At 33.7% G+C, this 24,528-nt stretch overlaps 4 protein-coding genes across 9 annotated transcripts; 1 reads left to right on the top strand and 3 right to left on the bottom strand.

Annotated features, from left to right (window-relative positions):
* On the bottom strand, nt 134-3,887 carry LOC109352142 (2-alkenal reductase (NADP(+)-dependent)-like). Its single transcript, XM_019593990.1, has 5 exons — nt 3,603-3,887; nt 2,790-2,967; nt 1,668-1,834; nt 882-964; nt 134-643 (listed from the first exon to the last, which is right to left on the bottom strand). The coding sequence occupies exons 1-5, from the start codon at nt 3,825-3,827 to the stop codon at nt 265-267; spliced, it is 1,032 nt and encodes a 343-aa protein (XP_019449535.1). The 5' UTR covers nt 3,828-3,887; the 3' UTR covers nt 134-264.
* Nucleotides 4,961-11,094, bottom strand: LOC109352079 (uncharacterized hydrolase YNR064C). 5 transcript variants are annotated; one of them, XM_019593899.1, is made up of 14 exons: nt 10,944-11,094; nt 10,799-10,907; nt 9,776-9,830; nt 9,615-9,670; nt 8,861-8,961; nt 8,537-8,606; nt 8,355-8,424; nt 7,991-8,047; nt 7,812-7,879; nt 7,632-7,712; nt 6,898-6,975; nt 6,667-6,822; nt 6,018-6,170; nt 4,961-5,127 (listed from the first exon to the last, which is right to left on the bottom strand). In XM_019593899.1, the coding sequence occupies exons 1-14, from the start codon at nt 10,958-10,960 to the stop codon at nt 5,050-5,052; spliced, it is 1,149 nt and encodes a 382-aa protein (XP_019449444.1). In that variant the 5' UTR covers nt 10,961-11,094; the 3' UTR covers nt 4,961-5,049. The 5 variants fall into 5 exon arrangements, with proteins under 5 accessions (XP_019449444.1, XP_019449437.1, XP_019449466.1 ...); XM_019593892.1 differs by having other exon boundaries at nt 10,799-11,094; XM_019593921.1 differs by lacking the exon at nt 10,944-11,094 and having other exon boundaries at nt 9,776-9,835; nt 10,799-10,916.
* LOC109352070 (hemolysin A) lies at nt 12,436-19,454 on the top strand. Its single transcript, XM_019593881.1, has 9 exons — nt 12,436-12,591; nt 12,695-12,776; nt 13,728-13,807; nt 15,359-15,461; nt 15,555-15,711; nt 16,885-17,013; nt 17,814-17,900; nt 18,487-18,531; nt 18,982-19,454. Exons 1-9 carry the CDS (start codon nt 12,489-12,491, stop codon nt 19,156-19,158), a joined length of 963 nt encoding a protein of 320 aa, XP_019449426.1. The 5' UTR covers nt 12,436-12,488; the 3' UTR covers nt 19,159-19,454.
* On the bottom strand, nt 20,084-23,953 carry LOC109352058 (FRIGIDA-like protein 3). 2 transcript variants are annotated; one of them, XM_019593860.1, is made up of 4 exons: nt 23,810-23,953; nt 21,955-23,012; nt 21,603-21,772; nt 20,084-20,826 (listed from the first exon to the last, which is right to left on the bottom strand). In XM_019593860.1, the coding sequence occupies exons 2-4, from the start codon at nt 23,000-23,002 to the stop codon at nt 20,407-20,409; spliced, it is 1,638 nt and encodes a 545-aa protein (XP_019449405.1). In that variant the 5' UTR covers nt 23,003-23,012; nt 23,810-23,953; the 3' UTR covers nt 20,084-20,406. The 2 variants fall into 2 exon arrangements, with proteins under 2 accessions (XP_019449405.1, XP_019449413.1); XM_019593868.1 differs by having other exon boundaries at nt 21,955-23,017; nt 23,815-23,953.

Raw genomic sequence — 24,528 nt, 5'->3', positions numbered from 1 at the left:
TTTAAACATACATTACTTTCATACTGCACTCAGTGCATTACTGCTTACAGTTGAGGAAATCACTGCAATGTGATATACACACTGCTAACTTTTCAACAAAACAGATAAAAAAACTATCAAGATTACAATATACAACAACAACCAAGCCTTTATCCCCTAGATGAAGTCGGCTACATAGATCGGACAAAGTCATAGTACTCTATCATAAATCATGTTCATTGACAGAACATTATTAAGATTACAATATAGAAAGATCAAATGTTTTTATTCATGGGCAACAACAAGCACTTGTTTTCCAACATTCTGTCCACTGAAAAGTCCAATCAAGGCAGAGGGACCATTCTCAAGACCCTCAGCTATGTCTTCCACATACACAATCTTACCCTCTCTGATATGAGGCAGTACAAACTCCAAGAATTTCGGATATAGGTGATAGTAATCAGTGGAATTGAAACCTTCGATACGGATTCGCTTATAAATGATCGATGCCAAATTTGTTACACCTTCATGTTCAGTTAGATTATACTGTGAGATCATTCCACAAGCAGGTATGCGGCCATGGACTCTCATATTCAGAAGTACAGCATCAAGTGTCTTGCCACCAACATTCTCAAAATATACGTCAATGCCTTCTGGAAAGTACCTGATTTGTACATCGATATACACTAGTCACTATGTTGTTATATTACTCGGGATAAAAAAAGGGCAACTCAATGCACGAGCCACCTACTTAGTGAGGCCTGGGGAGAGTAGATGTACGCGGCCTTACCCTGCAAGCGGAAAGACTATTTCCAGGTGTAATATTACTAGGGATAGTATATTTTTTCCCATACACAAGGAATGATACAAGTTTCTCTAGCATAAAACTGATAAATAGTGACCTTTTCAATGCTGCATTGAGGTCAGGCTCTTCCTTGTAGTTAAAACCATCATCAAATCCAAATTTGTTCTTCAAAAGATCCACCTTCATTGTAAAATTGAAATACATTCAAGTAAGAGGAGGAATAAGTACTTTTTCAAGGTGAACAGAAGTTATTTCAGGCCTTAGTGATCATAATCCTTTGATTATGAAGTTGGAATCTTGAATGTTAATTATGGATATACTAAAAAGAGCGGCCAATGTACGAGGATCCCACTTAGTGGGGCCTGAAGAGGGTAGATGTATGCAGCCTTATTCAGCGAGCGGAAAGACTGTTTCTAGGATTTGAACCTCTGACTTCATGGTTACTAAGCAACCTTACCGTTTCGCCATGCTATTACGGTATGTTTTTAAATTATGTTTCAGTATTATGATATGTTTTCAAAATATAAAATAATATTTTTGAAGGAGATAACTTCTAACAAGTTTATGACTCAACTTTACCATTTGTATTGCTGAGGCACTATGAGTTTACCTATGCTCTAGTTCCACAACCTTGACTATTAATATTGTTAATCTATGCTGTAAATCATTTTCTGAATTTCTTCTTCAAATTTTCTTTTACTGAGAAGGGATTTTTGTTTAAAATGCAATATTGCTCACACTCTAAAATTGGTAAAAATATTTCTATAAGCTAATTATGCTAATGAAAAAAAGTAGTAGTAATTTGAACAACAGAACAAATAAGGAATAGGTGTTTGTTGCTGATTAATGCAGGTATGCATAACTTCAACAATTAGAACAATACCTTCTCTTTGGTTCCAGCACTTCCAACGACATAGCAATCGGAAAGTTTCGCGAATTGGCCAACAAGTTGACCAACGGCACCAGATGCAGCTGATACAAAAACATTCTCTCCTTTTTTGAGAGCGCCTACTTCAAAGAGACCTCCGTAAGCCGTTACTCCTGGCATACCTGTGTTGAAATATTACAATACATCGGTCAAATAAAAAACACAATAAAATGAAGATGAAACATGTATACTAAGAATATAAAACAAAACAAAAAGTGTATAGCATCAATTGAGAGTATATCACAGAGATTTAGCTGCAACAAACATGCAAAAGAATTATGTTATCGGTTCCAAATGAACATAACCCGTTATTTAGTACTTGTTTTTTTCTCGAAATTGAAGTTGGCCCACCAATTAATCTACTTCATCAATAATCAATCAATAACAAAGTCTTATTCCTACTAGGTTGGGTCGGATACATGGATCAATCAAGCCAAATAATCGTCGCTGAACAGAGAAAGGAAATGGTAACGGATTATAGAAACAAACAGCAAGAAAACCACCAATGCAGTAGGTTTCTTCTATGATGGTTAAACCATAACCTTAAATGATACAAGATTAACAAAGGCTTATTTATCAGATTAAAACATAACTTTTTAGGAGGAACTATGCATCTAACACACAGACAGAACCTAGCTTCCATGCTTGCAAAGATTTAACATGAAGAAGAATGTGATGTCGGAATTCGTAAAATAAAACTAAACAGTAGAAGATGAACACTATAACTGAGACAACTTCAACAGAAAAAGTATGGCTGTAACAGATATACAAAAGCCGCGAGCTTTTAGTTCCAGATGAGTATAAAGGCCATTTAATATTTGTTCTTCCTGAAAATAAAGCTGATCAGCCAAATACTGTAATGAAATCAAAGATGAATTCAGGCCAATAATCTTCATTGAACAAAGTCGGAAAATGGAAAGAGATAAGTACAAAAGAGCCAGACAACCACGAACTCCGAAACAGGTTTCATCTAATGACACTAAACTAACACAAATATCCATTAATCTCATGAAAATTGTATCAACTACACATCATTCATTCAGAATCAACATAAAATGAAATTATTGAAATACATACCAAGAATTCCAGTATAGTAGGTAAGTGGAACATCAAAGTGTTCAATTTTGAAAAGTATTTTAGCTGAGGGAACCAAACTGTATTCTTCCCATTGAGTAAATCCCCATACTAAATCTCCTTTCTTATATTTTGGGTCTCCAGATTCAAGGACTTTAGACACACCAAATCCTCCTAATGGCTGAAAATTCAAATTACTCAACAGTTAGTTAGTAGCTCCATAAATATATGCTTAATAAGTCGTTAGTCTAGTGGTGTAAGGCCCTACTGAATCCCCAGATAGACTAAAATATCAAATTTTCGATTCCGGGGAAGGATGCTTTTTGGGAGGGATAGACACGCATCCTAAAAGGGATTAGTTCCTTATCCAAAGAGTTTTGACAACAGTTTTCTTTGAAGAGTATCATACCAATTATTATACAACAATACTAAATTCTAATCACATAAACTTAAACTATAAACTTCAAGGACTTCTAAGCACAAATTACATAACTAACAATATATTAATCAAGTAGACATGTGTTTTTATTAAAAAACAAACCAAACCAAACGAAATCACGTATAATTTTTGGATCAGATTGGATCGAATGTCTTAATGTAAAGAGACCAAAATGAACCAGATGGCATGTTTTTTTATGTTTTCGGATCAAATGATTTTTTTCTACTAATTATTAAAAAATTATAATCAAACCCCCTAAAAGACTACATTTTTAACTAGTAGAAACCTTTTCTGAAACTTTAAATTATAAATCTAAAAATCTATTTAAATATTTAATGACAATATAAACATCAAAAAAGTAAAAGAAATAAACTTACTGAGCCAGGTGTATAAGAAAGAGTATCTTTAGGACCATCTTTCTTGTTCATAAGATTCCTCATGAATGGATCACAAGACAAGTATAGATTTTTAAGCAATACATCATTTGAACCTTGTGGAATGTTCAAGATTATGGTACCTTCAACAATGTTCAAGTCTGATTCTTTAGGAAAACCAGTGACATAGTTTGTTAGAATGACTTGTTTGTTCTTCACTTCTGTCATGTTTTGTTAATCAGATTGGATCATTTCACTTCAAATGATGATAAGAAAATGAAGATGATGGAACATGTTTCTAAAGCACGTTTTTCTTTTCTATATCATTCAATAATAATCATGTGCAGCACACCATTATTTTTATTTTCATTTTTCTAAACCATAGAGATATTTTTTATGTGAACCATACTCTAGTTCAAAATATACACATCATATTTTTTGTTTCTCACATGTATCCTCGCACTAGAGGCAATTATGTCCGAGTCGGAATATCCAGAGATACGTGGTGCTAACTCTCCCAGTGGACATTTTTTCCATCCACACGACTCGAACTCGAGACCTTGCTTAAGGGGAATCAAACATGTACCACTTGAATCAAAATATACACGCCATGTATAATGAGACTGTAATATTTATATATTATTGTAAAGATTTGTACTATTTATTATATCATCTATCATTTATTTGTATTATTTTTTGAAGAATCAATTATAATTAAATATGAATGATAAATGATGCAATAATATTATAAAACTCATAAACTTTTACTTATACATTTTTTCTTCATATAACTAATTCTCTATTTTATCATAGGGGAAGGGGACTTAATATATATCTACTAAATAATATTTTATATAATTTATATTTAATAATCATTGGGCTTATATAAATGATTGGGAGATGATATATTATTATAAGAAAATATAAATATTGAACTTATAAATAGAAATGACCTTTTTTGGTTCCCAAAGTAAAAGTGTTTTAATTTTGATTTTTGTAAAAAATATTATTTATTAAAGATAAGTGTTGTATCCTCGCACCGGAGGCAATCCTGTCCGAGTCGGGAACATCCACAGGTATGTGTGGCTAACTCTCCCAACGAGCATTTTTTCCATCCACAAGACTCAGATTCTTGCTTAAGGGAATCAAATATGTACCACTTGAACCAACGTTCGTTTGTAACAGAAGAGAATATCAAAACAAAAGAGCTTACATGTACTATAAACAATTTTTTATAAGATCCAAAATTGAAGGAGTGCAACTTTACAAATATTAAAAACATATTCAAATAAATAAAAAATCCTTTGTGCATAGACATAAAACAATAAAGATGAAAAAGAAAGGATTTGATTTTAATATAAAAGTTTTGTATATAACATTCAATCTCATGTATCATAATGTCAAAAAAATTATATTGGATTATGATAATAATTAGAAAATATCCTATTGTCTATTTCCTTCTGCTTATTATCTCATAAATTAGTTGACCAATTTCTTCACCACAATCTTCTTGTACATGATGACCTGCCTGCAAAGTAAATAAACCAACAAGTCGTTAGTTTAGTAGTGTAAGGTTTCACTTGATCACCAAAGTCGATGATTCGATTCCTGAGAGCGACATTTGTTGGAAGGGACAATCATAGATCCCGAAAGGGATTAGTTTCTTACCAAAAAAGGTGAAAAGATAAAAACAACTTTTAAGTTTTAAAGGAAGGAAGACTATGGAAGAGAAGAGAGTGTTATGAGCAAAAGAATTAATATTTATGAACAAAAAAGTGTACAACCTAAGTATCTATCTTGAATTAATATAAAATATGAATAATCATAATGTACAGGATGATTAATAAGTGTTAATCATGAAAGTATCCATTAAATAACCTATTACCCATCCAATAAATATGAATAATCACAAATTTATACATCAACAAATAAAAAATTAGTCAAATGGTGATTTTTGTTATTCAGAATTTAACAATAACAATTAAACCTTATTCTTATCAAATAAAATCGGTTACATGATTGGAATGACAATGTAATGTTCTATCATAAACTATGCCAAACAATATTTCTAAGTCTTTACTAACCGTTTAGCCCATAGTTTTTCCTACCCTTCATATACCTTTAGAAATTAAACCAACTTTCATTTTTTTTAGTTTCCCACTGAATATCCTCGCACTAGAGGCAATCCTGTCCGAGTCGGGAATATCCACAGGTACGTGGGGCTAACTCTCTCAACGGACATTTTTTTCATCCACAAGACTCGAACCCGAGACCTTACTTAAGGGAATCAAGAAACCAACTTTCATTCGAAGTACTCTAGGAAAGCTTCTAAAGTTAATCATAGAAAAATTTATATGAGGTTGTAAGAGAACCTTGAATACTAAAGAAGCATGCACAAATGAATACTAAAGAATTTACCATTGGAACTTCTATAAGTGCATGGTTGGAATCTTTGCAGAAATCTTGTACTCCATCATAGCTCAACCAACGATCTCTTTGACCCCAACATATTGCAGTTCTAACTTTCCAATTCTTGTCCCTTAGTATACTCTGCATATCCTTCACATATGTCTGCAATGAAATGGAATCAAATCAATGCTCACACTTAGGAAGTTTCACGAAAAATAGATGGGAAGCCTCGAAGGTCTCGAGGGAGAACCAACGATTCATGGAAACAATAGATGAAGCGTAGCATTCGGCTTCTCTTCAACCTGCCTTGTTTAGCAAGGAATAAATGGAGATTCTACATGAGAACGTGGATGCATATACAACACTTTGATGACTGCAAATGACGCGCAACAGGCTCCAAGATCGAGCTTAAAGTACGCATTCTATTTGGATACCCTAGGACTCTATTCTGCAACGCAATGCAAGACTTGAACTAAGCTCACATATTAAATCCTTCTTGAAGTTTCTTGGAGAAGTTAGTTTTTCATAATTGATTAACGGGGGGACTCTTTTCAATCATATTTTCGAAACATACTTAAACTCGTTTAATTGGCTCAAAAACTTGTTTTCGATGTTCTAAAAAACTTCAAACAAGTTCAAATGAGCTTTAAATGTTCACCTTCAGCTCTTTCTTCATAGTCCTGCTAAGGGCATTTAGTGCAAAGCCTGAGGAACCCGATGTGAGATACGGTCTTCTATACACCATTGCATCTTCTTCTTTCATTTTATACGGTCCACAGCTTGTAAGAGCTTTGTCACTTGCTCTCAATGGATCCTAATCAATCAGAAGAACAATGCATTATGTAGAAACAAGGTACACCTTTTACTAGGATAAGTGAACATTTTATACCTGTGAAAATATTTCACCAAGCAAAAAATTGCTGAATATAGACAAAGTCGGCGGAAGCTCAGCATGTCGGGCTGTTAGCTTATAAAACAAGGAAGGTGAGTTGAAGTTAGTAATTGTTAAAAAGCATTTAGGATACTTCTAAATGAGTGATTAAATACTGTTAAGAATGTGCTTGCAGTGTAGCATTGCAGCAATTTTCACATTGCTTAAACCTGCACCCTTCCTATTTGTCTTTATCATCTATAACCCTATTCTAGAGCTAGATTTTCTCTCAATTTTCCACTCTACTCATCATAACTTGGAAAAGAAGGAGATGACAAAAGGAAATTATTGTAAATTGATAGTTGACTGTTAGACCTGACTGCAACCGGGGAGCCTCCAACGACTGAGGAGTCTCATTGTTACGGGGCATGGGAAGAGTGGAGAGCCACAAGTAAGACACCACGTCTTGAACCAAAACCTTAAGGTAATGATTCCTGAGCCTTTTCCACTTATAAACTCTTTCTCTCATTCCCTCGTATCCAATGCAGGACTTCACACTTGAATAAACCTCATATTGACATTATTGTTTATAGAAAATTACTTAAAATTCAAAAGAAGTTGTGATTTTTTCGGCATATAAAGAAAACCGAAGTTGTATAACACTCAGGTAAACTTCTGTATCCAATGGATGATGTCAAATGCAGAATGAGTTCAGTAAGCAAAAGATAATTTGAGGAGTAAAATAGACATACAGGTGGATTAAGGAGTATTAAGTTGTTGATCTTTTCCTGATGCAAGCTGGCATACTTAACTACGACCGGCGAAAAGTATCCCTAAGAAGAAAGAAGATTAAAGAACTTCATATCATAGGCCAAAAGAATAGATACTTTTACTCGGTAGATCAATGTTTCTTATCGACTAAGGCAACTTACCTGGACAACAAGTGAGACTTTACTAACAGCAAGTTCATTGATCAGTGACTCCAACGATGAAACGTATTCTGCAAGAAAGAAGAAAAATAGTTCATTTTCACTACCATTTTGTTTTCAAAACAAGAATCACCAATAAACAAAAAGTTATCACTTAAGATTTCTTGGTCTAAGGCAATTACCATCTAGTGTGTAGTCAAACCCATATCTTGGCTGAGGCTTATCCGAAAACCCAAATCCTGATGAAGGACAATAAGCCGAGTTAACTTTTCTGTTTCAGCAATGGTGAACTAAGAAGTTTTCAAAATCAAAAAAATAGTATGAATCCATATCTCGCGTATATCTTTATAACAAACATCGATAAATGACACAAGTCGTTACACAAAATTTGAACCGAGGCTCTATTAAGAGATAAATGAAAGGCTAACCCTTCTGAATACTATAACAGTCAACTTGAACAAAAAAATTATCAGACAAATTTGTTGTCAATAGTTGTTCTTGAAAAGTGATTCAATTACAAATCTAATAGAAACTTTGTAACATTACCTAACCAGTCAAAAGCTATGGCGTGATAGTCCTTCGAGAGTATCGGAAGAACTTTACGATACGAATATGCCTGACAGCAACATCAATTTGTCATTTAATCTAATAGAGCACTCATTAAAATTTCATAAGCAATATTATTATAGAGATCCTCATCACATACATTGTTGATCAATAAAACTCACCTGTGAAGGGAAACCATGGACTAATATGACTGAAGGATTATCAGCATTTCCTCTTTCAACACAAAACCATCTATTGTATAAAATCATATTCACAAAATATGATTCAATTAGTAACCCTGAAAATAATACCATTTGTTATTTTTACGTCATACAAGTTCAAATAAGTTTCGTATTTATTATTGTTGTTCTGCATTTTTATATATTCATATCGTTCGATCCATGTAGCCGACCCCATCTAGTGAGATTAAGGCTTAGTTGGTGTTATTTTCTCTATTTTCCATCCCCTTCCTTCGAACCAAAACCGTGAAAACATATCTAGTTTACCTGAAACGATTACCGGTAGCTTGAGAACTAGCACCCATAGTGAGTCCAAATATTGGATCTTTAGCCTTTTCACCAGTGCCAGGAGTTGAATAGGCTCTAACCTGAAAACATCATAATATTGATGGATAATAAAACCATATATAAGTCTTCAAAATGAGAACATTATGAACTGAAGTTGAAATAAAAACAGAACCACACTTTCTCCATGCTATGTTACTGTAACCAAACAAATGAAACAATCAACCTAGTCATGTTTTGATAAAATTTATTTTCAGTACAAGTCAATATCTTAACAAAAGGTATTACATTGTAAAGGATACTAAAATAAAAAACAACAACCAAGCCTTTCTCCTACGAGGTGGGGTCGGCTACATGGATCGAACAACGTACAATGCTCTATCATAAATCATGTTAATTGACAAAACATTGATATCTAAATCTTTCTTAATAATTTCGCCTATGGTTTTTCTTGGTTTCCTTTTTATTCCTCTAGGAATTGGACTAGCTTCCATTTGGTCTACTATCCTGACCGGTCTCTTCTAAACCATCTAAGACCCGATTCTACCATCTTTTCTACAATACGAGTTACTCTAACTTTCTCTCTAATGCAATCATTTCTAGTCATATTCCGTGTGTTCACTCATCCAACACAACATTTTCATCTCAGCTACATCGAAAAATAAAGGAAAATATTAAAAATTCAAAAATAAAGCAAAAGATAAAGAAATGGATAAAAAAAATAGTCATTAGTTACCATTTTCCCTTGTTTGAACCATTCATCACTTGGACTAGGCTCATCTGAATATTTTCCTATCAGAAGATACCATAATATTTCAATAAGTTTATCAGATTGCAGAAAAAAATGCATTAGATTATGTAATATTTCCAACAAATCTATGATCCTTGTAAAAGTACCTCCACTGAAAGAGAATCCATCTCCTACAGAAACTGGAGCATCCAATAGATAATCCTGCACTATAAACAAATTCAAGACAATGCTAGCAACATATTATTAAATTTCATGTAAGACCAATTAACTTATCGGCTTAAATATGTTTTTGCTCCTCGAAAGTTAGTCGATTTTGTTGTAGTTCCTAAAACTTTTTCGTCATTCTTATCGTCGATTTGATCGGTTGTGATACATCACTTAACTAATCAGACGAGTTAAACCCAAAATTTTGGAGCTTATCATTCGCTATTCAAGTGTTAATTCAAGTGTTAGTGACCATTTGACTATAGACCATGCTAGCAACATGCACTTGTCTTGTATTCAATTTCATGTAAGCTCGATTAAATTATCGACTTAAATATGTGTTTACTCTATGTTTGATTCGGTTTTGTTTTTAGATTCTAAAATCTTTCTATCGATCCGATCTTTATCATTAAATGTTCAAAAGTTCAATTTTAGTCTTTGTCATAAGTTAAATGATAACATTGTTAACATCATCACAGCCACGTGTCATTTCGAGTTTCGGACTGTTTGACATGACCATTTATGGTGTTAACATGTTACCATAAGATATGAATTAAAACCAAACTTTTAGAACATTTATATGTCACATAATCTCTACCAATAAGTAAGTGTTTTGTTATAATGGCAACATCATTGAAACACAATTCTCTCATTTTGGTAGAGAATCGCGAATTGGTTCTTGCATACTAATTTGTGTTTTTTTGGTTCTCCATAATTTTATGCTATGGCATTTCTCCTAGGATGAAGCTAAAGTTGATTCAAACCTACAAGAAGTGACACTGAGAATGATTGTGCATAGAGCTATAGAAACCCTACTGAGTATACCCTAACGCCGATATTTGACAGGGGTAGCATATCATGTACTACGTACCCGTACAAAAGAGAATCGTATATTAGGTGACTATAGTAAGCATTTGTAAGTTGCAAAAGGCAAAGGTGGAAAATTCATGAATAAATAAACGTACTTGGTCCTTGCCATTGTTTCCATTTGAGGTGCACTTCAACTTGAGAGACCCTCTTGAAGGATAAGGAGCCAATGATTGTAAAGTTTGAGGAAGAATTGAGGAATGGAAAGAAAAAGAATAGCCATGAAAAAATGGTTTGGTTTGAAATGCTTGAATAATCATGGCTTGAAGTAGAAGCAACAAAGAAAAGTGGCTTAAACTGAAAGAGTTTTAGTACTTTTGATCACAACAAAGAAAATGAAAACATGTTTTTTTGGGAAAGGATAGAGATTCTATGGTCCTAAGTCCTTAAAACTTATGGCCTTTAATTATGAGGACTTGGGAAAATGAGTGGAAGATATTGAGCAGAATGAGAGATATAATGTATTAAACTATGTATCAAATCATATCTCGTATCGATGAAAAATTAACTAATGATTATTTTTTTCTATTTTTGCTTTAATTTCGTTCATGCAAGACATGATTTAGATACATTTTAGTACAACATAGTTTGGAGCATTGCATTACAACAACTTACCTGAATTTGTCTTTGCCTTTCCTCTTTTCGATGAGTGAGCCACTTACTTAAGAATAAGTTTTTTAAACTTACTTTTCATCTTAGCTATTAATTTTATGGACATCACATGGTTTAGATTTATCCATTAATTGAAACTATTTCCCTAAAATTGATGACTAAGATGTGAAATAAGTTTAAAAAACTTACGAGTAATTGGATCCCCTCCCCTTTCTGATTTATAGTTGGTTTGTAACTATGTTGTCCCTTGTGCCTAAAATCCTTCAGGTTGTTTTAAAATCTTACATAATACATATTATCTTATCAACCAATAATGTATTTATTGATAATGTATGAGTTTTATATATTTTTTATTGCATAATATACTATTTACTTTTAATTAATTATTATTGACTCTTCAAAAAATACAAATGAATATAAAATGACATAATAATTATATAAATGTTTAGACTAATAGTACAACATCTAAGAAGGAAACATTCATTTACCCCAATGGATTATAGTGGAGATATGATTAATTTGGAATATGTGATACTTAATTCTTCAACACAACAAAAACAGAAGAACAATTAAGTGAATATTCACAAATAAGCAAATTTTGTTTCCTAACCGATAAAGAACTATTCCCTTTCGGTTTTGTGATTGTCCCTCTAACAAATATTATTCTCATGAATTGAATTTTTGACGGGAATTCAATAGTACCTTAAACCACTAGACCAACGTCTTCATAATAGTATAACCAAATTAATGTCACTTATATAAAATTATAATAAGGAAAAAGGATGAAGGGTATTTTGGGATTTTCAGCCAAAATGAAAACTCATTATTTGTTGGTTTCCCATAGGTTTCCTCGCATTAGAGGCAATGCTAACATCCACCGTGAGGTCCAGCAGGTATTTTTTCCATCCACAATAGTCAAACCCGATACCTTGCTTAAGAGGAATCAAATATCTACCACTTGAAAACTCATTATTTATCTACAAGTACGTGAGGCTAACTCTTCCAGCAAATATTTTTTCCATCTACAAGACTCGACCAGAAACTTTATTTGGAATCAAACATCTACCACTTACCACTTGAAAACTCATTATTTATCTACACTATTATAAATTATTAAGAAATGAAGAAGAGCAGCATTATTTGAATGTTTTTAGAGTGAGAAGAAGAAAAAGATAAATGGCGTTACATTTTCTGAAGTATCCAATTTCAATTTCAACAAGTTTACACTGCGATTCAACCTTCACTTTACTTTCTCGCTTACGGATTCTCAATCTCCCAGGTACACATCGTTACCAATTTGTTACTTCCTATTTTATGTTTCTAGCATTTAATCAAACACGTGTGCTGCACTAATTATTTTGCTCTTGGAAATTCAATTTTAGTGAGATGGTTCAATGTTCATATTCCAACTTCGTTTAGGAGCTATGCTACTGCAAAATCAGAAAAGATTTTACCTTTAAAGAAGTAAGCTTTTATGAATTCTGATGTTATTTTTTTTTAATTCTTGTGTTATGTTGACTAATTTTATCAATTACTATGTTCATTCTGATGCATTGCTTTAATGGTGTGTATAAAGTAGTTGATAAAATTTTAGCATTCTTTGATTAGCTTTGTGTTAAGAATACAAATTTTCTATAGGCAAAGTGTTTAGTTTTTGTTTTGATTTTTTAATGGGAGAGGGGAGAGCGCATACCCAAGGTTTTAAATAGCAGTTTCGGTTTTGGATAATCTCAAAACCTTGGCTTTACAGATTAGTTCTGGCAATTGCAGCCACAATTGTGGTGACCATGTGATTTCACCGACTCCAAAAATTGACATTTTGGTGCCTATAATGGTTGCGGTCCAGATTTAGAACCTTGACTGCAGCTGCCGGGATGGTGATGGTAGTCGTGCTTATAGTAAGGATGATGATGGTAACATTTACATGAAGAGAATGAAAAGTTTTGCATTTTACTGTTGAATCCTGTTTGAAACCACTATAAGTTGTATATTTTTTACAACCTCGGGGTTAATGACCAAATTAATTTACTTTTATATGGGCCAATGCCTTATAAGGCTTAGTGTTTTGTTTGTATCTTTAAACACTTCATGTGCAGTTGTGCATATACTTTTACGCATATCATTTTAAATATGCCTAACACATTAGGTTAGGACTTAGGAGTACTTGGCCTTTCTAGAGTTATGCTTTTGATTTTGTTGTGGAGGGCTCTTTTCAACCAATGCGACTTGATTGCTTTTTATACCAATGATTGTATTTTTTGTTCTATTTTTTAATCCTATTTTTTAATATGACTGGAATATGTTATCCTCACCTTGTTCCTACTTTCAGCTTATACCCATTAATTTTTCACCCCACAAGAAAAAACATGGATGGCTCTGAAATGCTTTGTATCTACTTTTGCATTTACCTTTCAGGAAAAAGAGGCTGGATGAAGTATGTCTTGAAAGATATGAGCAATATAGTAGATCCATCATCCAGTCATGGATTTTGCAAGGTAATTAATTTCATTTTTTATTTCCAACATAATATATAGATGATCGGTTCAGGAGCCCAATTTGGTTATACTATTTTTCTATTTATAAAAAAGGTCATCCTAATTAAATTTAAATTAAGTGACATCGAATGCTTCATTCGATCCATATAGCCGACCCCACCTAGTAGAATTAAGGCTTGGTTGTTATTGGCATCTAATATGATACGCTTTTGTAATTTCTTGTTCTAGCCTTTTTGTGATTTCAAATATCATAGTGGTTGAAGATTTTGTTCAGGAATTAATTGAAGTTTTCTACTTTTGCAAACATTCATTCTTGTTGAAATTGTATCTTTGATAGGGAAGGAGGAAAAGAGAGTAAAGGAAATCAGAATATTAAGATAAGATTATATTATATGGTGTGTAAGGATGTGTTGCAAAATATAAACCCAGTGGTCCTATTTATCTAATAATTTTTCTTTTTTGATAGGAATTTTTTATTAAGGAAAACAAAAATAGAGAATAAGACATCCTCGGAAGAAAACAACTAAATATACAAAACTTAAGGTACTGAAGCACATAAGAAACATGCCAACCCTCTGCATGAATGACAAAGATACCTCCCCCCAAAGACCTCTAAAGAGGCCATGAACATAACATCAAACACAAGTAAAAACATTACTCTGTCCAAATGAAAGTTTGAGCATTTTTTTTCCAGTGGTAAACACCGTAAAATATGAAGGAGGCAAAGACTGAGCACTGACATAAAATCTTCACTTTCTTATGTGATATTTTCTTCTTATAATAATAGTGCATGAGGCTTCGACCTGTTATGCATTAAACATTCTAACAAAACATAATAGTTTTGTTTTGCCCTTTTCCAGCTCTCGCAGAAACTCTATTTTTGAATAAAATGGGAATTCTATTACTCATATGCAAAGATATTGGGCTGCTTTTTTTATTTATGTTTTTCTATATATTATATCATCTCTGATTGTACTTTCTCTCTCTTTTCTTCTGTCATAAAAACTAACGTGGTTACAAACGTTTTCACAGCCTTGGATACTCTGTTGTTAAATTAGCAACTTTAGCTGGTATTGACATATGGTAATAGTATTATCATCTATTATGTTCTTTGCACTGAGGTGAAAAGCTTTATCATGACCTTTTCTCTTGCAGTTAGAGGTCGGAGATCATGACCTAGGCTCTGCATGCATTCCTTTACCTGAATGAGCTAGAGTCCTAGGATCTTATATAATTGATTTATATATCAGTAGGGTGTTTCTAAAAGCATGAGTTTAAATTTAACTTCACTACAATCAATTTTGAGCCTCTCTAAAGCTTCAAGTTGCATGCAATATAAAAACTAAGTACGGCAACTTATCTAATTCAGAACCTTATTCTTTTTCTCTCTTTTTTCTGTGTTGTACTATCCTTGACTCAATACATGCTTAATATGTTTAATTTTGAAATCATGATTACTTTGTTATCCAGACTTTTTTATGGTCATTCATTGTAAGAATAGAAAATATAGCATCCAACTATCCAATAAAACAAATTACATTGATGATGCAGGCAAAGTATTTGTGAATGGGAAGGTGATACATAAAGCTGGTACCCCCGTGTCTGATAAATCTGTGGTGGAGATTGTGGCTGATGTTCCGAAATATGTATGTAGGTGAAGCCATCTAGCTCTCTTTACTTGAAATAATATCTCTACAGAAACTTTGGTGAAAGTGTGTTTCTGTTTGGCCTTTTTATACCAACACAGAGCTGGATATAAGTTGGAAGGAGCCATTGAACAGCTTGGTGTTGATGTTGCTGGTAAAGTAGCTCTTGATTCTGGGCTATCAACTGGAGGATTTACTGATTGCTTACTTCAGTATGGTGCATCACATGTTTATGGAGTTGACGTAGGCTATGGACAGGTAATTTATTACATAACACACATATATTTGGGTTAAGTTGGAGGTGCAAACACTTGGTAATAGAGTGGGAAAGGTGACTCGGTGGAGAATTTAACATCTCACAACAACATCACACATAAGTCTTTATGATTTGGGTCAGTGCCAATTAAGCTTCACTGTACAAGCTCATTGGCTTTGTATTTTTCCATCTATTTTTTTGGTTAAGTGCAAAGCTGACTGTATTTTTCCTTTTACTTCTTAGTTTTTTACAAAGACAGTTGCTTATGTTCAGTGTTTATGTGTTGAATGTTTGGCTTATGCCTTGGAGTCCTAAAACTTATTTAGGATTTGATGCTGTAGTTTTTATCTGGTTATGCATTTTGATGTCGTGAGGGTCAGCTCGGTACAACGGTAAGGTTGTTTGCCTTGTGACCTGAATGTCATGGGTTCAAAATCCTGGAAATAGCCTCTTCGCTCGCAAGGGCAATGATACCTCACTAGGTGGGAACCTTGTTTACTGGGCTGCCCTTACGTTTTTTGATGTTCTCATTCCCTACCGAGTGAGAAAAGGCTTTGGTTGTTTAAAAGTTTGAACACTCAATTAAACTGATAATACCTGTTTATAATTAGAAAGGACGAAAAACTCACTGTAACAGTGAATTCGTCTTGAAAAGTATAACAAGGATTACAAAGGGAAATGATGCATGGAAGTCTAGAAGCAAATTCTCTCTCAATTTGTTGAATACGCGCATGTATCACATGTTAATTGTACAGTAACTAGTGTACTGATAGTCATACAGCTGATTATTGTCCACTAAGCTCTACATAAGAAGTGAAAAGTAATTAATGAAAATGTTACCTCAGAGTAAAAGGAAGCATGACTGTGCCTTGAACATTTACACCTGGAGTTGGATTTGTGAGGTTCTTTGCATTTGAGTTTTTAATGTAAAAAATTATAATTTAGTAGTTTTAGAACTTTTTTTTGAAGTTAAGTAAACTCATCTAAACAATTAATCTTATTTTATAAGTTAAGCAAGAATGTGGAATTATGTTCTTTGGAGTCTCTGTTTTATATTTGCTTTTGGAGATTTTATACTCTTATTTTCCCATGAGTTTCCCCTAGCTGCACTACTTTATTGCATATGAACCTTTTCTCTGTGATACAGTATTGGTAATGACTCTTGACTTACTTAGGTAGCAGACAAAATTCGTAGAGATGAACGCGTATCTGTGATAGAGCGGACAAATTTAAGATATCTTGCAGGACTCCCACAAAATGTTGATTTGGTGACTTTGGACCTCTCATTCATCTCTATTCTAATGGTAAGCTCTGAAATCAGGTTAAATGTAGTCATATACTCCTATTACTGTGTATAGCTTTTATGTTTCTGAAAATTGGATTGGACCAGTCAGTTGAAGCAGGAACTACCCATTTACCAGTCTGGTTTATCCCACTTATCCAAACTTTGTCAAAATTGTCAAAACGATTGGCAGAACTGGATGCTTTATGGTGTACCGTTTAAGCATCTCTGGTTTTGGTAGTTGGATTGACCACTTTCTCTAACATGGCAACATTTTAAGGTTCCATGTTATAATGTTAAAAATTGCTTGAAAGCTCAATGTGAGGATCAAACTTGGGCATATAAAATAGCCAAGCCTGCAGCTACCAAGCTAAAACATCTTGATTTAAAATCAGGAATGTATATAAAGCAAAACCTTAATCCCACTAGGTGGGGTTCGCTACATGGAGTGGAAGACTTTAACTATTTACATAAGCTGTCTCTTATCACTCAAGCGCTGTATTGTGAATGGCATAGGAATAGTTTGGATACACAGCCACGCATATAAATAGCTAGAAATGCATTTGACTGGTATCTTATGGGTGGTTTTCAAAAACAGCTTTTCAGTTTGACATGTTTTTTAAATGAATTTTTTTGGTATCATGACCTTTTTTCTCCATATTCTCTTGATTATCAAGCTCCCAACCACCCTTCTTTGGAAACAAGAGGAAGACGGAGAGGAGACACTTGAGATGATTTTCACTGATTTTTTAAGAATTAAGTTACCTGTATGATTAGTCTTCTTGATCCACTAAATATTCTTTAATTATTTTAATTCAACAGGTCATGCCTGCTGTGGTCAATGTCATGAAGGAAGATGCAGCACTAGTGACCTTGGTTAAACCACAATTTGAAGCTCGTAGATCTCAAGTAAGGAATACAAACTTCTATTATTTCTTTTCTGTTCATTTTGATACTATCAGCAATAGAGTCAGTTTAGCTTTGGGTGAACAAAAAGATAGCAGATGCAGTTTTGTATTTTCCTCCCCTCCTTTTGCATCGATTCATTGAGAGATTGCTGTGTATTTGGTAAACCTAGGTGCATCCTAGAGTTTGAGCTGTTTCTTTAGATAAATTTAAGAGATTTTGGCCTGAGAAAGGAGAGTGTAGTATCATGAGTGGTTTGGATGGTGTCTTTAGCTAGACAGGAATGCTTGGATATAGAAGGAATACCTCTCTGCTTAGATATGCTATGGCATGTTCTTTCTTTGGTACCAGTATAATGTTGATTTTGTTGTGTAGTTTGCATCAGTCCATGTGCCAAGTCCTTAAAAAATGCACATGTTTTGCAATATACACAACTGTCAACCCATCTCCTATGTACAAATGGAAAGAGCCGGAATGCCGGATTATGAATTTTAATATAATAATTAGCAGTTCTATCCTAGTTTCTTGGAATAAAGAGGAAACAAAATGCTATTATTTCTAAACTTTTGGAATATAATTTTCTGTGCAGGTAGGAAAAGGGGGGATAGTGAAAGATCCCAATGTCCATCAAGAGGTGCGTAGTTATTGTTTTGCTTACACAATCATTCAAACCTTTTATGGGACAAAACTCATTCGGATGCTTATTTTGATTAAAATGATGATGTCTTTTTTTTTCTAATTAAAAAGTTTCTTATATTATTTATCATGGTTGGAAAGCACTCAAAAAAATTTCCTAGTTAGGTTTTTATACTTGTCAGAGAAGTTTTTTCTCATAACATGGCGATGTGATTCAAATATAAAAAAATGAACTTGACATAAAACTAGCTTTTACTTTTTTAAAACATCTATAAAAAATATGCTTTAAAAGAAGAAACCGATTTTAGAAGCTCATCCAAAGAGCCTAGTTTATGCTCTTTGGTTATGGTAGGACAATTCCTAGTTTATGCTCTTTGGTTATGTTTTTATATTTGACTTGTAAATAAGAGAAGAATATGTAAAAGTAATGTATTGTTGCACAATTCAGGTTCTTGAGAGGATTATAAAGGGAGTAGAGAATTTTGGTTTCTGCAGTAAAGGTTGGATTGAATCCCCTCTCAAAGGTGCTGAGGGTAATACAGAATTCCTTGTTCACTTCAACAGAACCCATTCAACACAACCCATAGCAAAGGTTCCTGAAATCATGAACAAATTAGATAACTAATCACATTTCTTGAAACTTCATTGAAGAAGATTGCTAGTTTGGAAGACATAACATTGCAGGAGAACTGTATTTTTGTGTACTGATTTGTTGTCGAAATCGTTGATGGTGGTAGTGATAAAATTTTGTATGAACCGTTACAAGAAATGACCGATGATGGATGAGTAAGGTTAACAGGGCATTTTGAGCCTGGAAATGGTTATAGATGCTTGGTCACATGAAATGGTTATACATGTGTTAGTTTGATCATACCTGTACTTTTTTCCCCTTCCAATCTAATGAAGCATAGCCCTTTATTTATATATGAATGTTTAATTTAGTCATTTATCTTCTTTTGTATTTATTTTGATTCTTTATATTTAAAAAAAATTAAATTTGGTCCTGTCATTGTAGCAGTTTTAGTTTGAGTGAAGTATTTTGGAAAAACCAGATTCCTACTAGGAATGGCAGAAGGCATAAACTAAGTTTTTTTCAAAAGGGATCAAAATAAATCTAAACAAAGATAAAAGACCAAATTAAATATGGTAAATGTCCAAAAATATATATAAGCCTTATTTATTTGCTTATTTGCCCTTCTTAATGACTTTGACTTTAACTCTCTTTTTTGTCTTTGGAATTGTTGACTATAAGACTATCAACTAAGAAGTGCTAAAATGTTAAATGATGGTAAAATTATAATGTTTAACATAATTTTTTGTTTACCTAAATTACCTAATTTAGTTGAAAGTGCTTATATGATGAGCAGTAGAGGGAGTATATAGTAAAATAAAAGGTGTGTAGTAATAAATAACCAAGATAACTTGTTTAGCTTTTTTTCTAGTTGAGGTGTTCTAATAACAAAGATTGTTAAAAAGCATGTAGAAGAGTGCAGTAATATAATTAGCATTTCTCAAAGAAATAAGTATTAACACTCTCATATCTTAGGAGACAAGAAAACTAGAACAGAGTGCATATATTAGAGGATCAGAATATCTTCTAATACAAAAGTTAAAAACTTTAACATTACATGTTTGCCCTTTGACCTGCAAGGTCATGGATTCAAATCATGGAAACGGTCTTTTCGCTTATGAGGGTAAGGCTGTGTACAGTTACCCTCCCCATAACTCACTAGGTATGAGCCTCATGCACTTGACCAACCGTTTAAGTGTTTCTTAAATACTACATTTTAAAAGTGCAACATACAACAACACACAAGTTAACACTAAATATTAAACAAAAGGATCATAATCACCCTGTTCACAACTCTGTTAACTAGTGGAGATATGTAGCTTGGTACTGATAGCCATTTCCATAGTAAATGGCATGAGTAGGAGAGGGGTTGTAGGTTGCAGAGCCAAAGAACGGGGGGCTATGATTGTCCGTTGGTCCGGCGTACATGTAAGGCCGGTCATACACATAATGTTGTTGGTACCTGTCAGCAGGTCTAGCATAGGAAAGTTTATCGGAAGGAATGTTAGTGACACGGGGACTGTATCCGACACCATTAGCACGAGGTCTCTTCGGTTGAGGCTTTGTCGCTTCAGTTTCCTTCTTCTTGTCAGCTTTGGCCTTCTCTAGTTGGACTACTCGTTTCTGGAGAGGATCCACAGGATACTGCTCATCGAGTTTATGTTCTTCAATGCATTTGATTACAACCTTAAGAGCAATCAGTTCTCGCTCATTGACCTCAATCTGAGACAATAGCATGTCATTAGGAATAGTAAAAAGATGAAAAATAATATATTACCACAAAAATCAATGAAGAATCAAACATAAAAATGCGTTGTATTGAGGTATCATGCAAATAAGGTCCGGCAGAAACACGAAAATGTATACTTGAGTACATATGTAGATATACATTTTATCCCTCTACTTTTCGGAATGATGCACTTTTGTTCCTATTGTTTCAATTTCCACAATGCCAAGCTTCATAATTTCATCGGGGGACATCTTTTAACTGCCACTTGAGAAAGATACTAAAATAGTTTACTATGTAAAACAAAGAAAACCTCCGATGTTGACGACTACATTATTTGTAAACAAACAGCATAAACAAAGGCTTGGTGAACACTGTACATTAAGGATCTCAAAGATCTTTCCCAACAAGCATATCCCAAAAGCCCTAAACTCCAAAGATGCCAAATTCCACAATCAAATTTTATACTGCTAAGACTTTCACGAAGCTCTAGCACCAAAGACATATGAAGTTTAAGGTAAAAATTTCAGTCACAGTTACAAATAATCGTTAACAGTCTTACTACACAACTAGTTTCTACAACAGCAAAAATTTATCTGTAACTCCCGAAATCGATATTTCATGATGGCAATAAAGACTATTAGGGTACCTCAATTGGAACTGGACAGAAATATCAAAAGAATCCACAATATTTCTGATCAATAGTTCAAATCATTAAAAGAAACCAGCAGAGGGAAGAAATACTTATTATAGAAGAGACTCAATAACACACCTGTGCGGTGGGAGATGAGTTAACACTTTTGACAGGAGAAGCTTTTCTTGCATCATTCAAGTAAGACTTCAGTAAAGGCACAGGAGAAAACTGTTCTGTAAGATCAAATGCAAAAGTCAAGTTAACGGCATCAATTTGCCGACCACTGCTCACCAAAATTTCGATCACACCTGCACATTCAAAAGTAAAACAAAGCATAAATTTAAATATGCAACTGCTGCATATGTTAGTTCCATGAACTTTTCATTTAGTTGTCTCAAATTTAGCTTACTATTGTTCAGAAAATCAGAAGGTTTTTAACTTTTTACAAGGTTTTGACCTATGATGACATTAAAAGTGAACATATACACACCAGGCATCTTCTCGGATAACCGAAGTGAACGACATAAATCAGCAGTTTGTCTACGCCGAGACACCATTGGAATCAGCCTGGACAATTCCTCCTCATTAAAATCTGAGGCAATACCAAAACTGGCTAAAAGTTGCAAAAATGCGTGAGCCTCCAAGGAATTCCCATTGCTAGCATCTATGTCAAGCATATCTAATCTTGGTTTCCACTCTTCAGCAACTGCCTTTGCCTTGTCCTTGATATCCTTTGAAATCATATCAGAGTCACTATTTGAGTTGGTTAGAAGAACACTTAAACACTCCATCAGCATGATACAGGTTCGGCGAAGACCCAATAAGTTTGCATCCTTCTTTACATCTTGATTTGCCACTTCGGTACAGTAAAATCCTTCCAAGGAATCTAAAACTAAACGAGCAGCATTAGGAGCAGCTCTTAAAGCTAGTGGCACTTCCTCCTTTACAGCAGCAAGGTTCTTACGGTTATCAGAAATAAACTTGTTAAGTCCTCCAACATCCATCCCTTTACAAAGTTTTACCAACTCTGGAAAGGACATCGACTCCACATTTCTACTTGCAGAAGAAATTTTCACGTCTTCTAAGTTGCCTTCAGCAGCAACAGACACACTATCCACCAGTTTCTCCTCCACTCCTGGTGTCCCATGACCCCCATCTGAGATGATAGCCATTACGTTTGCTGAAACTTTTCTGTGTTTTTCTCGACCATTAAGAATGGCCAATACAGCAGCATCCCTTTTCTCTTGAAGCCTCTGCAACGTAGCTTGCTCCTTGGCAAAAACAGCTGCTTCCCGCTTCTTCACAATTTCCCGAGCTTTCATTGTTTTGTTTTCTAACTCTTTCTCTTGGTCTTCCAATTCATGAAAGCGTCTCTTCAAGGATTTCTCAAGTCCATGGAAATGTTCCTCAAGTTCTTTCCATTTCAAGTTCAGTGTAACAGCTCGATAACTTTCAAGTTCAGCAAACGCCTTTTGGAGCTTTTGTATCTTCGAATTTGTAGAATCTATCAGTGTAGCAACTGACTCTATGTCCTCCATGGCAGAGAAGCTGAACAAGATAAAATAATGAAACAAATACCATTATTCAAGTTACATAAGCAGGAACCCTATGCAGCATTATGAACTAAATACTTATCAGCAATTACAGATACTCATCATTTCGATTTGGATGAACACAAATATGATCGCCATGTAGTAAATCTATGCGTAAGTTCGTGATAAAACGATATTGTCAATGCAATACTCTATGGTTAATAATATCCCTCACAAAGTTTAACTCTTTGTGATTAAAAGGAGAAGCTTCCCATGCTAAAATCTTAAGACAAAATCTCAAGACCTCGACCGACATCACTATTTTCAACAGCATACTTTAATCCCTCAAGTATTCATTTCTTTACAATTTGCTTAGTTGCTTGATTGGTAACTAAAACCCCCAAGGAAACAAGCAAAAACTGGATTAATGATCAATTTTTTGAGTCACAATAACAAAAACCCTAAAAAGGAAATTGGGGCAAAATCAGCACAACATTTCTATATAAACAATTATGGCAAGAAAAAAACAATACAAATATAATCAGAAAACTTAATATAAAAACTCTCCTCTTCTAAGTCATCAAAATTTTCACCCAGCATAGTAATAATGAATTTCCAAAAAATAACAAAAACTCTAAAAAGTTCTATTTTTTAATGGAATGTGTTGAAGAGAAAATAAAATGGTAAAGTGGGAAATGGGTTTTGTTCCATAAAAATGTTAAACAAAGCCGATCTAAACTGATCATAAGGAAAAAATAGAATTGAATAAATTAAATAAAAAAATAAAAAATAAAAGAAGAGAAGAGTTTTTACCTTATTGATGTAATGGAAATAAATTAAGGAGAGAAAGAAATAGAGAGTTGTAAATCCATTTTTGTGTTCTCTGTGTGTGAAGCTGAAACTATAAGAGAGATATGAGAAGAAGAAGAAGAAGAAGAAGAAAGAGAAAGGAAGAGTGTGTGGTGTTGCTGTTTCTGATACGTAAAAGAGTATCAGGTCACGAGACTAATACTAGTATACGTAAAAGAGTTGTAAATCCATTATTGATCGTTGATGATGTGTATACTTTTGTTTAAGAGTATAGTGGTTAATAAATTAACGGTTTATAATTTGATCACAATGTAAAAATACTTATACTATCGGTGCATATATTACATCATTCACCAATTAGGTGACAATCACTAATAAGAAAACTAATCTAGTGATATGAATATCTAAATGTTTGATTTATGTGAATGTTACTTGTTGAGAAAATCAATTATATAGGGGAAATGATGGAATATTTTTAGTAGTACTAAAAATAACTATTCATATATAGTTAGCAAAATAAAATTAATACATTCATGGTGTTTTGTGTTTGAAGAGGTATTCAATTTGGCTCGTAAATTTGGAATTGAGATCCTCTCTAGTACTACATATGAACTCAACTCAAGTTGTTATTTATATAGAAGAGGTGCATGTTATTGGCAATGTTTTATGCATGAAGAACGTTTGTTGGTGTAGTAGGTGATGACTCGACTCAAGGGCGGGCG

The sequence above is a fragment of the Lupinus angustifolius genome, chromosome LG01 (genome assembly GCF_001865875.1).
Source record: "Lupinus angustifolius cultivar Tanjil chromosome LG01, LupAngTanjil_v1.0, whole genome shotgun sequence".
In the NCBI taxonomy this organism is placed as follows: Eukaryota; Viridiplantae; Streptophyta; class Magnoliopsida; order Fabales; family Fabaceae; genus Lupinus; species Lupinus angustifolius.
This window is presented reverse-complemented; position numbering and strand designations above follow the sequence as displayed.